The sequence below is a fragment of the Labeo rohita genome, chromosome 17 (genome assembly GCF_022985175.1).
Source record: "Labeo rohita strain BAU-BD-2019 chromosome 17, IGBB_LRoh.1.0, whole genome shotgun sequence".
NCBI lineage: Eukaryota > Metazoa > Chordata > Actinopteri > Cypriniformes > Cyprinidae > Labeo > Labeo rohita.
This window is the reverse complement of record NC_066885.1, coordinates 31,666,918-31,680,898: the sequence shown is the minus strand read 5'-3', so window position 1 is coordinate 31,680,898 and position 13,981 is coordinate 31,666,918. Positions and strand designations below refer to the sequence as shown.

The window sequence follows — 13,981 nt, the reverse complement described above, 5'->3', positions numbered from 1 at the left end:
GTATTCAAAATTTGGTAAATAAAAGGAAACTTTTTCCTGTGATGCCCACATGGCTGACAGGGACAAAGCACTCACTAGACTTGTTACATAATCCTGCCATTCCGCAGCCCTGCTGAACCCCGTCACTCCACGTCACATCCCCCACTGCACCATATGAGTAGCTTTCTGCTGACGCCGACATTCCTCTGCCATTTTCCCATCTTCAACCCACTGAACTGGATCTTATCTTTGCTGTAGACCTGACTCTGTCCAGTGTAGCACACCCTAACATCTCTTTGCAAGTACGCATGGTACTTTGACTTTTAGCAGATTGACTGAGATCATTTGAGTTTGAAGACTTTGTGTGGCTCAGTGCCTGCAACCACACCTGCGACTGACTTGTGTAACTACTGGAATGTTCTTGTAGTAAATACTTTATAAGCAGATGCACATCAAACTTCGTACATAACGTGTCAAAACGTGCGCCTCGGTGATAAAACTATAACTAGGTCTGGACTGAATCTGCAGTTGAAAATGCAGACAAAGAATTCTGTCTTTCTGAAGAGAGATTTTCACAGGCTACCATTTACGCTAAAATAAAAAAAAAAATACAGAGACAAAGAACACTGGTAACACTTTACAATAAGCTGTCATTTGTTAACATTAGTTAATGTATTAACTAACATGAATGAAAAATGAACAAAACATTTCTTGCACTATTTATTAATCTTTGTTAATGTTAGTTAATAAAAATACAGTTTTGATTTATATATGAATAGATTTTTTCATGCACCCCTAGTTTGGACGGCATGGCAGCAGCTCCTTCCTCTTCTCTCTTCGCCCCCACCTCGCCCGGGGCGGGTTTATGTAACTGTCTAGCTTTGCGATGTCACCATCCCGGGTAGTAGCTCGTTGTACTCCCTACGAGCCATTTTTGTAGGCATTAAAATGCAGGTTCGGGTTGTGCCGATAGACCAGGGGTGTCCAAAGTCGATACATTTTAAACGGCCCACAGCTTGTCTACTGAAATGTATTATATGTGGCCCGCCAAACATAATTCAAATTTTGCAGTTTCACAATGTCAACACAAGGTGACAGCACTTGATTTTTGACCAGATGTAGCTGTAAACCGCAGCGATAACAATTTGATAACATATGCACTGCCATTTCTTTACCGCGCAAGAATTCCTAAACGCACCAAAAGCGGGAGAGCACAACTTCTGAACCGTGCCGGCGCCGCACAGATCATTATTAGCTCTGCCTAAAGACAGCACAGCGTGAGCTCAGAACAAAAGCGTTTACTCTTTGACTGATCTCGAATACGCGACCACTAAACAGCGCTGAGAGATTTCGTGAGAAGTGTTTGAGGTTGGAGCAGAGGTCTCCGGAAAAACCACGGATGTCGCAGTGATTTAAACTAGTTTAAAGGCAGAAAAAACAGCGCTGCAACAACACTGACGTAGAAAACAGGAGAAGGACTGTGTGACAATAACGCAGTTAGAATGCTTTTCAATACATAAATCACCTACATTTACAATGGATTTACTGTAGTAACAGTAACTGTGCTATTGTGGCACAGATGTAGGATATTCATGTTGATTATTATTAATGTGGACATATATACAATCAGTCAACAATTTTAAACAGTCAGATTTTTTATGTTTTTTTTTTCCCTCTTCTGCATTTATTTGACCCAAATACAACAAAAGCCTTTTACTATTTTATTTATTTTAAAAAAATTTACTATTTAAAATTTATTTAAATTTATAAATTTATTCCTGTGATCAAATCTGAATTTTCAGCATCATTACTCCAGTCTTCAGCATCACATGATCCTTCAGAAATCATTCTAATAAGATTTGCTGCTCAAGAAACATTTATTATTATTATTATTATCATCATCATCAATATTTAAAAAAAAAAAGTTGAATACATTTTTTCAGGATTCTTTGATGAATAAAAAGATCCAAAGATCAGCATTTATCTGAAATTAAAAGCTTTTATACATACAACTTATACATACCATTCAAAATCTTGGAGATTTTTAGGAAAGAAATTATAGAAATTAATGCTTTTATTTAGCAAGGATGCTTTAAATTGATCAAGGGTGATGATAAAGACATTTATAATGTTACAAAAGTTTTCCATTTCAGATAAATGCTGTTCTCCGGAACTTTCTATTTATCAATGAAACCTGAAAAAAATCTGTTTTTCAGCCGTTTTTAACAACCCCGTGTGTCCAGGTCATCAAATCTGGCCCCCTTTAAAAAAAGTTTGGACACCCCTGCGATAGACGATAGCATCATGTATCAACGATAGTCAGAGATATCGCCTGTTGCTGATGCCTTTGACGATAGCAAGATGATTATTATTATTATCATTATTACCCATCAAAAAGAGGCTAGGCGGCTAAGTTTAGTGATTCAGCACAGAGAGCCGCTTCTGGGACGCTTCAGAAACTTGCAGTGGGGCAACTGGTATAAACGCAAGCATCGACTAGAGAGGCCGTGATCAGCTCCGGTGGCTGCATCGGAGCCGTTACGCACCACAGACGTGTGCAGTGCAAATAAGGGGTAAGATTTTTTTTTTTTATACAGTGTAGATAGCTTCACTGATCATAACGTGAGTGTTTTTTAAAGTGCACAAACTCGCTCTAGGCTAGGCTAGTCAGTGATGATGTTCTTTGATAATGTAAATGTTCTTTGCTCGTTTTCTGTAACTGGTTTTTAGAATAACTAAGGAAATGCAAGCATTATAATTAGTAACTTAAAATGTTTCAATTAAATACAAACTAAGTCATAATAAAAACATTAGGCTGCTTTTAACCTTATGCTGGACCCGGTTCACTTTCGGACAATGAAACCAAGTAAGTAAATAATTAAATAAGCACGATAATACCGTGTGCCTGCAATCTCACAGACTGACGATACGACGATATGAAAATTGAGCATATCGCCCAACACTAATGCAGGTACATTCAGAAACATACTGGGTTGGTTTCACAGACAGGGCTGAGCCAGGATTAGGCCATAGTTCAACTAGGACATTAAAGTAATTTACATGCTTTAGAAAAAAAAAAAAAATCATTACTGGTGTACTTCTTGAAAGAAAACAAGGGCACTGACATATTTCAAGATCAATCAGTGCCATTTTCTTTCAGATTTTCCTTCAGTTGAAATAGCTCAGATTTACATTTTAGTCTGGGACTAGGTTTAAGCCTTGTCTGTGAACCCAGGGGGTTAAGTCTAAATTTAAGATTTACGTATTAGAATTGTATAAAAAAAAAAAAAAAATCATCTGGAGTAAACAGTTTTAATAAAGTTAATGTGATACATATTTGTCAGTCATACATAAATGAAACTGGTCAGATTTCTGCGTTACTACACAATAACCAGGTTTATATATTTTTCATCAATAAATCTAATTTGTTTTAATCTCATACATTTTAACACTGAATATTTCTTGTTCCATAGCTAACTGAAACAATTTTATGCTGATTCTAAGCTATCTGAACAGACATTATGAAAATAAGATTTAAATAGTCAAGTCACCTGTATTTATATAGTGCTTTTACCAATACAGATTGTGTCAAAGCAGCTTTACAGTATTAAATAGAAAAATACTGTCAATAATAATGCAACAAGACAACAGCAAACACTCAATTTTCTATTAAAAGTCAGTTCATCATTGATTCAGTGACGTCACCAAATACACAAAATCAAACATACGCAAACAGTTCATAATAAACCATTTGTGTATGACTTTGAAATATGCCTCAGATTAAGTTTGTTAACTTTTTATTTTAAGGATTTTATATGCAATTCAAATACACTAATTATTTTTTTTGTAAATGCATCTTATTGGATATCTTATTAAGACAATCAGACAGGAAAAGACAGACTTACCCAGGTTCTCCAGGTCTTTGCGGGTGACAAACTTGTAGTCGTCATAGATGGTGCTCTCTGGGTTCTCCTCAAGCTCCTCTGTCAGGTTATCCAGGAAGGAGCACCAGCGTGGAGCTGGACCAAGAGCCTGAAAGACAGCATAACACAGAGATAATGTGAGAAAATGAGAAAGACTTCTCTTGGGGTAGATCATCAATAGCTTCTTAAAATGTAGTAGTTTACAGACATTCTGAGGACGGATGATCTTTAACATTTGTGACCCTGGACCACAAAACCAATCATATTTGTAGCAATAGCCAACAATACAGACTTTTCTTTAATGCCAGAAATCATTAGGATATTAAGTAAAGATCATGTTCCATGAAGATATTTTGTAAATTTCCTACCGTAAATATATCAAAACTGAATTTGTGATTACTACTATGCAACTTTAAAAGGTGATTTTCTCAATATTTAGATTTTTTTTGCACCCTCAGATTCCAGATTTTCAAATAGTTGCATCTTGGACAAATATTGTCCTATCCTAACAAACCATACATCAATTGAAAGCTTATTTATTGAAATTGACCCTTATGACTTTTTTTGTGGTCCAGGCTCACATTTAAGAATGCATCATATTAAAACTATTGTAATAATTGGTCAGATTTCACAGAGAAATAAATAGAAAGAAGTCGCCTGGATGAAGGCAATATTTACGTGCAAATAAGGCTGTTTGTATTGTGACATTTTCATGACTATTAAGCACATTGCCAGTTATTGTGGAAAAAAGGACACAAATAATGGCAGTATCTGTTGTAAATACTATAATCGGTGTAGACTTAAAAATAAGCAAAAAACCCCACTCAAAAAAAACAAAAAAAAACCCACTCAAAGGTCTTCAAACCAAATTACATTTCATGAGATTTTATTAATTTATTTGTAAATTATTTTTTTTTTATTTGATTAATTTTTTTATTAAAATTTTAAAGTTTCATGAATTCTTTTCATTACACACTGGTAAACTGACTACCATTTTCATTTGATTATATTTGAAATGATAATTACATACTATTTTATAAATTCGTGTATAGACACCACTGTTGGCTAAAAACAAGTTTTAAATCTTGAAAAACAGAATCCAGGTAAAAATAAAACAGAAAACAGAATTTTGAAAAAAAAAAGGTAAGCTTACTGTATTTTGTTTACATTTATTCTTGAGCTCTAACAAACATGTGGAATGCAACTCGGTCCCTATTATTTTACAATATGAATAAATATTAATATAAAAAAAGAAATTAAAAAAAAAAAAAAAACACACACAGTGATAACATTTTTGGCCATATCACCCAGCACTAATATTGTGTTTGAAGGCAAAATGTGATATGAAAACCTTAGAACAGGTCTTCATTTTGCCAAGTATTACTTAAGGCTTTTTTTTTTTTTAAGTTTGTTGTGAAATGTGATCAGGACTTTAATTAATGAGATTCACTGAACCATGTTTTGCTTGATAAGCATGTCACTGCTTTCATGAAGGGCAAATGATCTGTTTATATTTTTTTGAGATCTCGAATGTGTTCGGCAATTGTGTGTGTGGACTCAACTCAAGCACACACAGACTAAATGCTCTCATATTGCCAAACACACAGAGCTACATCATATGCAGGTCTGCTCAGAATGTTGTTTCTCAGAAATGTTTCAGCTGCCCTTAACTACCACTGCCCTGTAAACTATAAACACTATTAAAGCACCGGGAGGGCTTGCTTTTACTTCGAAATAGAGGAAAAGGTGCAGTTGGTGGAACAAGGCGTATACAGACGTGCCATGACTAATCAAGATACGAGGAACAAAATGTGCTCAAAGCATCGGCAGATTTTTGCAGAATACTTCATAACACGCCATCTGGTACTTACAGGGATGTAAAAGGTGTTCATTTTGGGATGTTCATTGGCAGTGAAGAGCATACCTGTAAAGTGGGTCACAGAACAGTAATTAGAAAACAAAGACACCACTCATGCCCCATATAAAGTGAATCAGCTGATGGTCTGCCACGGCCGTGACAATGTCACGCTCTCCCAATGTGTGCATGCTGGCCTAAACAATCGAGCTGTGGAAATATAATGTACTCCTAATAAACAAAGCACAATAAACAACAACCAGTCTATAACACAGAACCCTAAAATACTTGATTCTACCCAACTACCATTCAAAAGTTTGAGGTTTGTGAGATTTTGGTCTGTCAGTCTCTTATGTTCACCAAGGCTGCATTTGTTTTATACAATAATAATAATAATAATAATAATTTTAAAAAATAATAATATATATATATATATATATTTCATTCATTTAAAAATTTCATAAAAGAAAACTGTATAAAGAGTTTTGTGAGAAATTAAAATGAATTGATACATATAATTTAACTGTATAATTAAAAAAAAAAAAATCATACGTGTATATATGTTCATATTTTATACATATTTATTTAGTTACTTTTGACATAAAATGGCAATAAAAAAAATATTAATATTATTTGCACCACCATTCAAAAAATTGGGGTTGTCATGGTTTTCATGTTTTTGAATGATGTTTACTTGATTCAAAGTACAGTAAAAATTTCTTCATTTCTTCTAAATCATTACCAATGCTGGATTTATCAAAGGAATCTTTGATTTGATAATGACTGGCTGACTGCATATTATTACTTACATATGTGAAAAACTTAAAAACTTAAAAAACTAAAATAAAATATTCAAATCACTTTCCTCAGTCCTTTAAAAAAGGCTATAATATGATAAAATATACTTCATTTGCTCACCCTGAGCTTTCTGTGTCATTCACTTCCATTTTAGCTGTATTAAACTTCAGGCTGGTCTTTCTTATTGTATTATTATAATGTATCATTATAATTATAAACACAGGCAATGCAAATAGTTTTACCATTTACTACACTTTGTTGTTCTTCTAATTATTTACCTACAGCTAATAAATCAGAAGTCTGGCAAATTCACAGAACGTCTGAGTAGCATAATGAGGAGGATATTACCTAGTCAAATGAATATTATATTTTCTATTAACCTAGAACACTGTAATGCGATACATCACGCAGTTTTTAAGAGGTTTTAAAGTCTTTTGTTTTAAAGAGGTTTTTAGTCTTTTATTTAAGACATGCTGCCAAACCATGACTTACAATTTGCTATTGCAACAGACAGTCAGATCCTAGAAAGCATCTAAATGGACCAAAAAACATTTTTTTTTTAACACACCCCTAGGAGCAAAATGAGATCAATAATTTTGGTCTGCTTTCCAGTAAGAGAAGGATGATCATTTCTAAATCTGCTACAAAGTTTATGTTGGCATCTATCGGAACGCATAAATGACCTTAAAACACACAAGGACGAAATGCCACAAAACTCCAATTTAGATTTCATGGAGTCATTTAGAAATGAACTAGTTTCTTATTGTGGTTAAACTTCAGATCTATTTGTGTGAACTAACCAGAGCCGGGGTAGAGACACACGTCATTGATGCCGGCTTGTGGTTCGATGGAGGAAAATACTTTTCCCTGAAATTAAGACAAAAAAAGTTACGCAATTTATGTTTTTCCATTGAAGGTTCAATGCTGGATGTCTGGATATAAAATACACCAGCTTAGCCAGCCTTACATTGTCTTTATTCCACATCTTGATGATTTTGGAGTCTGCAGAGAGCACGAGGTCCAGCGGGTTGTGGAAGTGAAGGGATTTGATGGGCAACCCATAGTAATGATCTTTAACTAGCAGAGGACGTGAAGAACGAAGATCATAGACGAGAACCTGAGGATACAACACCACTCCAAGTCAGAATGAACACTGCTAGTCATTCAGCACATTAAAATCTGTAAAAGAGTTTACTTTGGCTTTTAATTTTAAATTGAGGAGTCTCCTCAATACAATAAAAATAAAAGAAATAAAAACTGACCTGTCCAGTGCTGGTGCCCACTGCCATGCCCAGAGAGCCATTGAACTTCAGTGCGCTGACGGACGGCAGACCTTCCACCCTTCAAACATGATCATCATATAATGATTAGGTTATTACTCATATTTTTTGTTTGATAACAGTATGAATCACAGGAATAAATTATACTGTAAAATATATTCCATTAGAAAACTTTTTCCAAAACATTTTTTTTTTTTAACAATGTTCTTTCACTATGCCTTCTGTTGTCTAATAGTTCATACTTTTTTTTTTTTTTTTTTTTTTTTAAAAAAGGTCTTTTAGTATAATTGTACAAACGTCCACCATGTCTTTCTGCTGTAAAATCTTTAGTGATTTTTATGAAGCAAACATAAGAATAACTTTGATATTGTTAGTAATATTTCAAGATGAACACTTAATGGCCTGAAGCGGCTTAGCTTTACTGTTATAAAATTGCACTGATTTACTTTACAAGCGATCAAAATTTTATCGTACTTTCGGCCTTATCAATATCAGCATCTGCACCAAATTGCATATTGCTCAGTTTGGATCTCTGACTAAAATTGACCTGTCTGTTTTTCTTCAATGTATCAAATTTGATACTCAACAGAAAACACATATGCAAACTTTTATACTTTTTTTTTTAAATAATAATAATAGCTTTTTTTGTAAAGATTCTAAGCGTTCAATCAATTGTTCCTTTTCTAAAAATGTGATTTTTCTGTCAGGCTTTGCAGGGTTAATCATTATACAATGATTTAAACGAGATATTATAAGCCTGGATGAATAACTATACATTATACTAATATTTACTGTGATATTTCAAATCTTCTGAAGCCATATGACAGCTTTGTGTGACAAAAGTCCGAAACTTAAATTATTCACAGAAAATCTGCTGCTTTAAAAACAGTTGTGGTTACGATTAATTTTCATTGCACAAGGAAAGAGATTAACATTTTATGTGTTAACAGGAAAAAGAAAGTCATATGAGTAGCAAAAAACAAAATAGTGAGTAAAAGTACATTATTCATTCTTGGATGAACAGTGAAATATTTCTTTAAGCCGCATATGAGAATAACAGAGATGATTGCAAACTTACTCAGTCCCGTCAGTGATGCTGCTGAGAGCGCAGTCCAAAACAGCCACTCGACTCCGGACGCGAGGGTCCCAGCAGTCCACTCTTCCCTTCGCACACACACACAAAAACACATTAACACACATCACACTAACACAATCACCAGTCATACGTGACTGAGATAAACACATACCTCTAATGTTCCCGCAGCAAACAACTGATGAACAGGATTGATGTCACACACATTGATTTCTCTGTGAAAAGATTAGATTTTTATTTCATACACAGCTAATGTGATCAACATTTGGTGTTTATCATGACATGTCCAGCAGGATCATTTAACCAAACATGCTATTTTTCATCTCACACTATTATAAACAGCATTTTCTATTCCCTTCTCATGTATCTTGTTATATAAATGTTTTAATGAGACTACATCAACATTTTAATAAAATTGATATACTATTATAGTTTGTTAATTTCTTATTTTAATTTGTATATTTTGTTTTCACTTTGATTTTAGAAATCAAAGTTTTTGATCAAGGTTTTGATGTTTATACTTGGTACAATAGAAATGTGATTAAATTAAACGAATGCTATCTTTTTCATTGCAAACTATCTAAAGGAAACTCAACGACAACATTCTTTAATGAACTGTATCACTGTATACACATACTTCTCAATCAGTAGGTATATATGCAGCACAGATGTGGGTTCAGAACGGAGAGAGGGACCAGAAAGAATGGTTTCTCTCCCACAAGCACAGCCAAAATGGTAAAATAGCGCCCTGTGGTGGTAAGATACTTACGCTGCATCTGTCTGTAAGGAGTTCAGGAATCTGCCTTGTTCAAGATTCAGTCTGAAGACCTCTGAGCTACAGCGTAAACACAACACACATGCACTTCATTTAGAAAACAAAGCTCCCACAAACAAAACTAAAAACCTAACAAAGTTAGGAGCTAACAAGGTTTGCACAGCATGCTATGTTTATGTATATACTTTGGACCAGCTGTGATGGTTCTAAAAGCCTATTGAAAGCAAAAAAGCAAAAAAAAAAAAAAAAAAAAAAAAAAAAAAAAAAAGATTTGAAGATGAAAGAGCTATTCACACCAAGACAGAACTGATTAATGCATTAATGTCAGATGGACAGATAGTTTGCAAAAACAGACGTCACTCGCTCCAAAGCAAATCAGCCTAACTCACCATTCAACAAAAAGTTCAACCTCTTTGACGCAGGTCATCTGATAATAAATACTTCAATCACTTTAATGCATTAATATACTGACAGCATCATATGTTTATCTATGTAGAGGACAGATATGAAACTTTACACAACTGTTCAAAAGTTTGTAAGGCAGCATTTGGTGAGCATAAGAGAGTGATTAAAAATACAGTAAACAGTAATGTTGTGAAATATTATTAATTAAATAATATTTTTTACATTTAATCACAATCAACCCTAATTTTATGTGTTGATTTCCTGCAGATTTTTTTTTAAAGAATAGAAAGTTCAAAAGAACAGCTTTCACTTGAGATAAAAATCTTTCGTAACATACTCACTGTCACTTTTGATGAATTCATTGCACCATTGCTGAATAAAAGTATTATTTCTTTCAAAAAACATAAATCTTACTGTCTCCAAGCTTAAGCTAAAAGGCAGTGTAAGTTAAAATAATTTTATTCTGAGAAAGGAAAAAGTGTGCAGAATAAAATATAATAAAACAAAAATATTACCATTTTAACTTTATTAATATTAAAATTTATTCAGTATAACGACTGTAATAGATGAGGTAAGCAGTAAATATTTGCTCTTGCTGTAAATAGACTGTTTCAGAGCGTGGTCTCTTACCTGGCACCCACAAAGTAGAGATCACAGGAAGGGTAGTGGTAGGAAAAATCTCTGCCAAACTTTGGGATACGGGTCTTATAGTAATGGCCGTGCTGAGAGTGGAATTCCACATAGCGGTCTATATGCAGGAACACCAGCTATAAGAAACAAAAAAAAAACAAACACTTTATTTGTTTTTTTAGTCACATCACAACAAGAACTATAATGTGCAACCAAACGAATGAATGAAAAAAACAAGCCATGCAATACACCAGGGGGGTGTTTCATAAAACAAGTTTACCAAATAAGCCAAGATTGTTTTAGTTAGTCTGATTTATTGTCACTTGATTTGGCTAAAAATAAGTCAGACTAACTGAAATAAGCCTGGCTTATTTGATAAACTTGTTTTATGAAACACCCCCCCAGGATTCTTATTTTGAAATGTTTGTTACTACTCACATATATTAAAAAAAACATAACATCAACATCACATCATCAACAGTAGATCATAGATTTGGCATTAATGCACAGTATTAATTGTGCTCCAAAAATGCAGGCCTGTAGAATGTTCAGCACATTTTGACTTTAAGCTGCGTTTACATTTATAAAATTAAATAATTGTCATTTTAATTTTAATAACCACATTAGGATATACCACTGTATTCTGTCCCCAAATTTAAAACTCGTAAACAGTGTTGGGGAACGTTACTTTTAAAAGTAATGCATAACAATTAATGCGTTACTCCCTGAAAAAGTAACTAATTACGTTACTTGGGCAGGGCTTGCTTCTTTGATTTTAATATAAAACAATTCTAATGTAAAAGCCATTTTACACCAAAAGTGAAATGAATTCACCTCAGGCTGAAAGAAAAGTACATTTATGCAGGAGATCACTCTTCAGCTATAAAAAAATTAAGCACAAATGTTAGTTTATCTAAAGTAATTTTTGCTTATTAGTATGGCTGAATTGCATCATTTAAGGTCAGCAGCAAAGACACTGGTTAATAAAATGGGATTAAATACATAAAGGCTATTTGTTTTATTAACATATTTAATTATTGCAGGGTTGCATCATATTCTGAGTTTACATTTCACTATTTTTATTCATTTTGAGGAAAACTGAATCTGTTTTTTGAAAGTGAGATGAATTAATGCATGTTCACATTTAGTCTAGAATACAGGAACATCATGTTCACTCCCAATTTCCCGACAGGAGACTTGTCAATCAATAAATAGGGAAAAAAGTAACTGGCGTTACTTATTTGAAAAAGTAACGCTAGTTTTTTAAGATATTTTCAGAGAAATTCAAAAGTAATGCGTTACTTTACTAGTTACTTGAAAAAAGTAATATTATTACATAACTTGAGTTACTTGTAATGCGTTACCCCCAACACTGCTCGTAAATGACATTTAAGACTTTTGTTTTCCATTTAAGGTATTTAAGACTAACCATCTTGAATTTGATCAAATAATTTGATCAAACAAGTGTACAACAAAACAGCAGAAAAACAGCAAACACAAACAAGTATATAAAGGCTGTGTGGGTTTTACCTTAGAGTAGTCTTCAGATAGGACTTCAAACGTCACCACTGTGGGGGGAATAAAAACGATGTGTTAAGTGACAAAGCTTCTTTAATTACATCATCAACCTGCAGCTTACCCATCATCTGTTGTTATTTGTAATCACCGGCACATTCATGAGAGCTCAGGTTGTTTTTGTGTGGACATTCTGATTAAATATGAAACAGTGCACTGGGCTTTTATTACAGAGACCATCAACAGCACCCAAAGCAAACCCTAGACTTTAAACTACTAGATCATACCATGGATACTGACTGGCCAATGATACAATAATTGCATTCATTATACAGTGATTATAACACTTACCATCAGACTCCAGGCACCTCTCAAATTTCAGAGACAACTGGTAAGTGTCATAGCATCGGACTCTAGGTTTGTATGTGCCTGAAAGCATTCAAAAATGTTTTAAAGTTATTGCAATGTTGAGCATCATTTATCGTCTCCCAGAGTCTAAAACTGTATATTCAGCATATATAACCTTTAGAAATACTGACCTGCAGCTAAAATGAACTGGCCATCTCGTGACACTCGGATAGAGGTGCAGACTGTGGGCATCTCAAAATCCTGAATGAGCTCGATCCTCCTCTGGATATCTATTAAAGATATGATTAAAGCAATTACAAGATTTTTTATAATGCTCTACAGGAGAGAGTATAAGAACGAGTGTGGAAAGCTAAACAAGTTTTTAAAATGAAAAATAAAACAGACAGAGGTATAACTAACATCAAATTATTATTCAGTAAGTCCGCTAAAATAATAATAAAAAAAATCCATACTTTATATTGCCATAAAAATATGACTTAATAAAAATAATAAAATAAATGTAATAAACTTAATAAAAAGTTTGTACTGTCAAAGGGCAAACTGAATCACTGGAGAACGAAAAAATTCACATCACAAATGAAACTTAGAAAAGAATATTTACTAATGTGTGTAATTCATATCATTATGAACATTTTACTAAATTAAAGGTTGCTACAAATGCTAATCACAATCAACCCTGTTTTTACACCTATTATAAAAAGATTACGGTAACACTTTACAGTTAACTACATCAGTTAACATGAATTAAGAATAAACAGTACTTCCAGAACGTTTATTAATCTAAGTTAATGTTAATTTTAGCATTTACTAAAGCATCATTAAACTCACAAGTTGTGTATGTTGACATTAGTTAATTCACTGTGAACTAACATGAACAAAGAATGAGTAATACTGTATTTTTTTTATTAACTTACATTAACAAAGACGGATAAATAGTGTAGTAAATGTAATGTTCATTGTTCATTCATGTTAGTTAAAACATTAACTAATGTTAACAAATGACAGCTTATTGAAAAATGTTACCAAGATTATTTATAGCATTAACACAAAATATTAAAAAACTATGAAATTCGAAAGGAGCTCACCAACATCTTTCTTCTGTAAGTCTCTCTTCTTTCGATCAGACAGCCACTGAAATAAACATATGTAGTGTCAGATAAAAGAACTGTAATGTCATAATTAGAGTTGCAACTAATAAGTACAGTGATAATAAATTAATCTGCCAATTATTTCCTCAATTAATTGGATTAAATAAAAATTAAAAAGTCAATAATGATTTAAAAAAAGCACATTCTAAATGTTAACATTATAGGAGGTACATTCATAATTCATATCATAAGGAAACTAGTTAAAGGCACA

General features: G+C 33.2%; 1 protein-coding gene across 2 annotated transcripts in view; it reads right to left on the bottom strand.

Annotated features, from left to right (window-relative positions):
- Window positions 1-13,981, bottom strand: part of nol10 (nucleolar protein 10) — a 327,975-nt gene that overhangs the window by 313,419 nt on the left and 575 nt on the right. For both annotated transcript variants that reach the window (XR_007829534.1, XM_051133226.1), the window contains exons 2-14: window positions 13,708-13,753; window positions 12,793-12,891; window positions 12,605-12,682; window positions 12,269-12,306; window positions 10,739-10,875; window positions 9,698-9,763; window positions 9,083-9,143; window positions 8,914-8,999; window positions 7,818-7,896; window positions 7,523-7,672; window positions 7,356-7,422; window positions 5,774-5,826; window positions 3,885-4,011 (exon numbers count right to left, since the gene is read on the bottom strand). Coding sequence is in view for 1 of the 2 variants with exons in the window: in XM_051133226.1 (XP_050989183.1) it covers window positions 3,885-4,011; window positions 5,774-5,826; window positions 7,356-7,422; window positions 7,523-7,672; window positions 7,818-7,896; window positions 8,914-8,999; window positions 9,083-9,143; window positions 9,698-9,763; window positions 10,739-10,875; window positions 12,269-12,306; window positions 12,605-12,682; window positions 12,793-12,891; window positions 13,708-13,753 (1,087 nt within the window). In the remaining variant the exon portion in view is untranslated. The remainder of the gene's footprint in view (window positions 1-3,884; window positions 4,012-5,773; window positions 5,827-7,355; window positions 7,423-7,522; window positions 7,673-7,817; window positions 7,897-8,913; window positions 9,000-9,082; window positions 9,144-9,697; window positions 9,764-10,738; window positions 10,876-12,268; window positions 12,307-12,604; window positions 12,683-12,792; window positions 12,892-13,707; window positions 13,754-13,981) is intronic.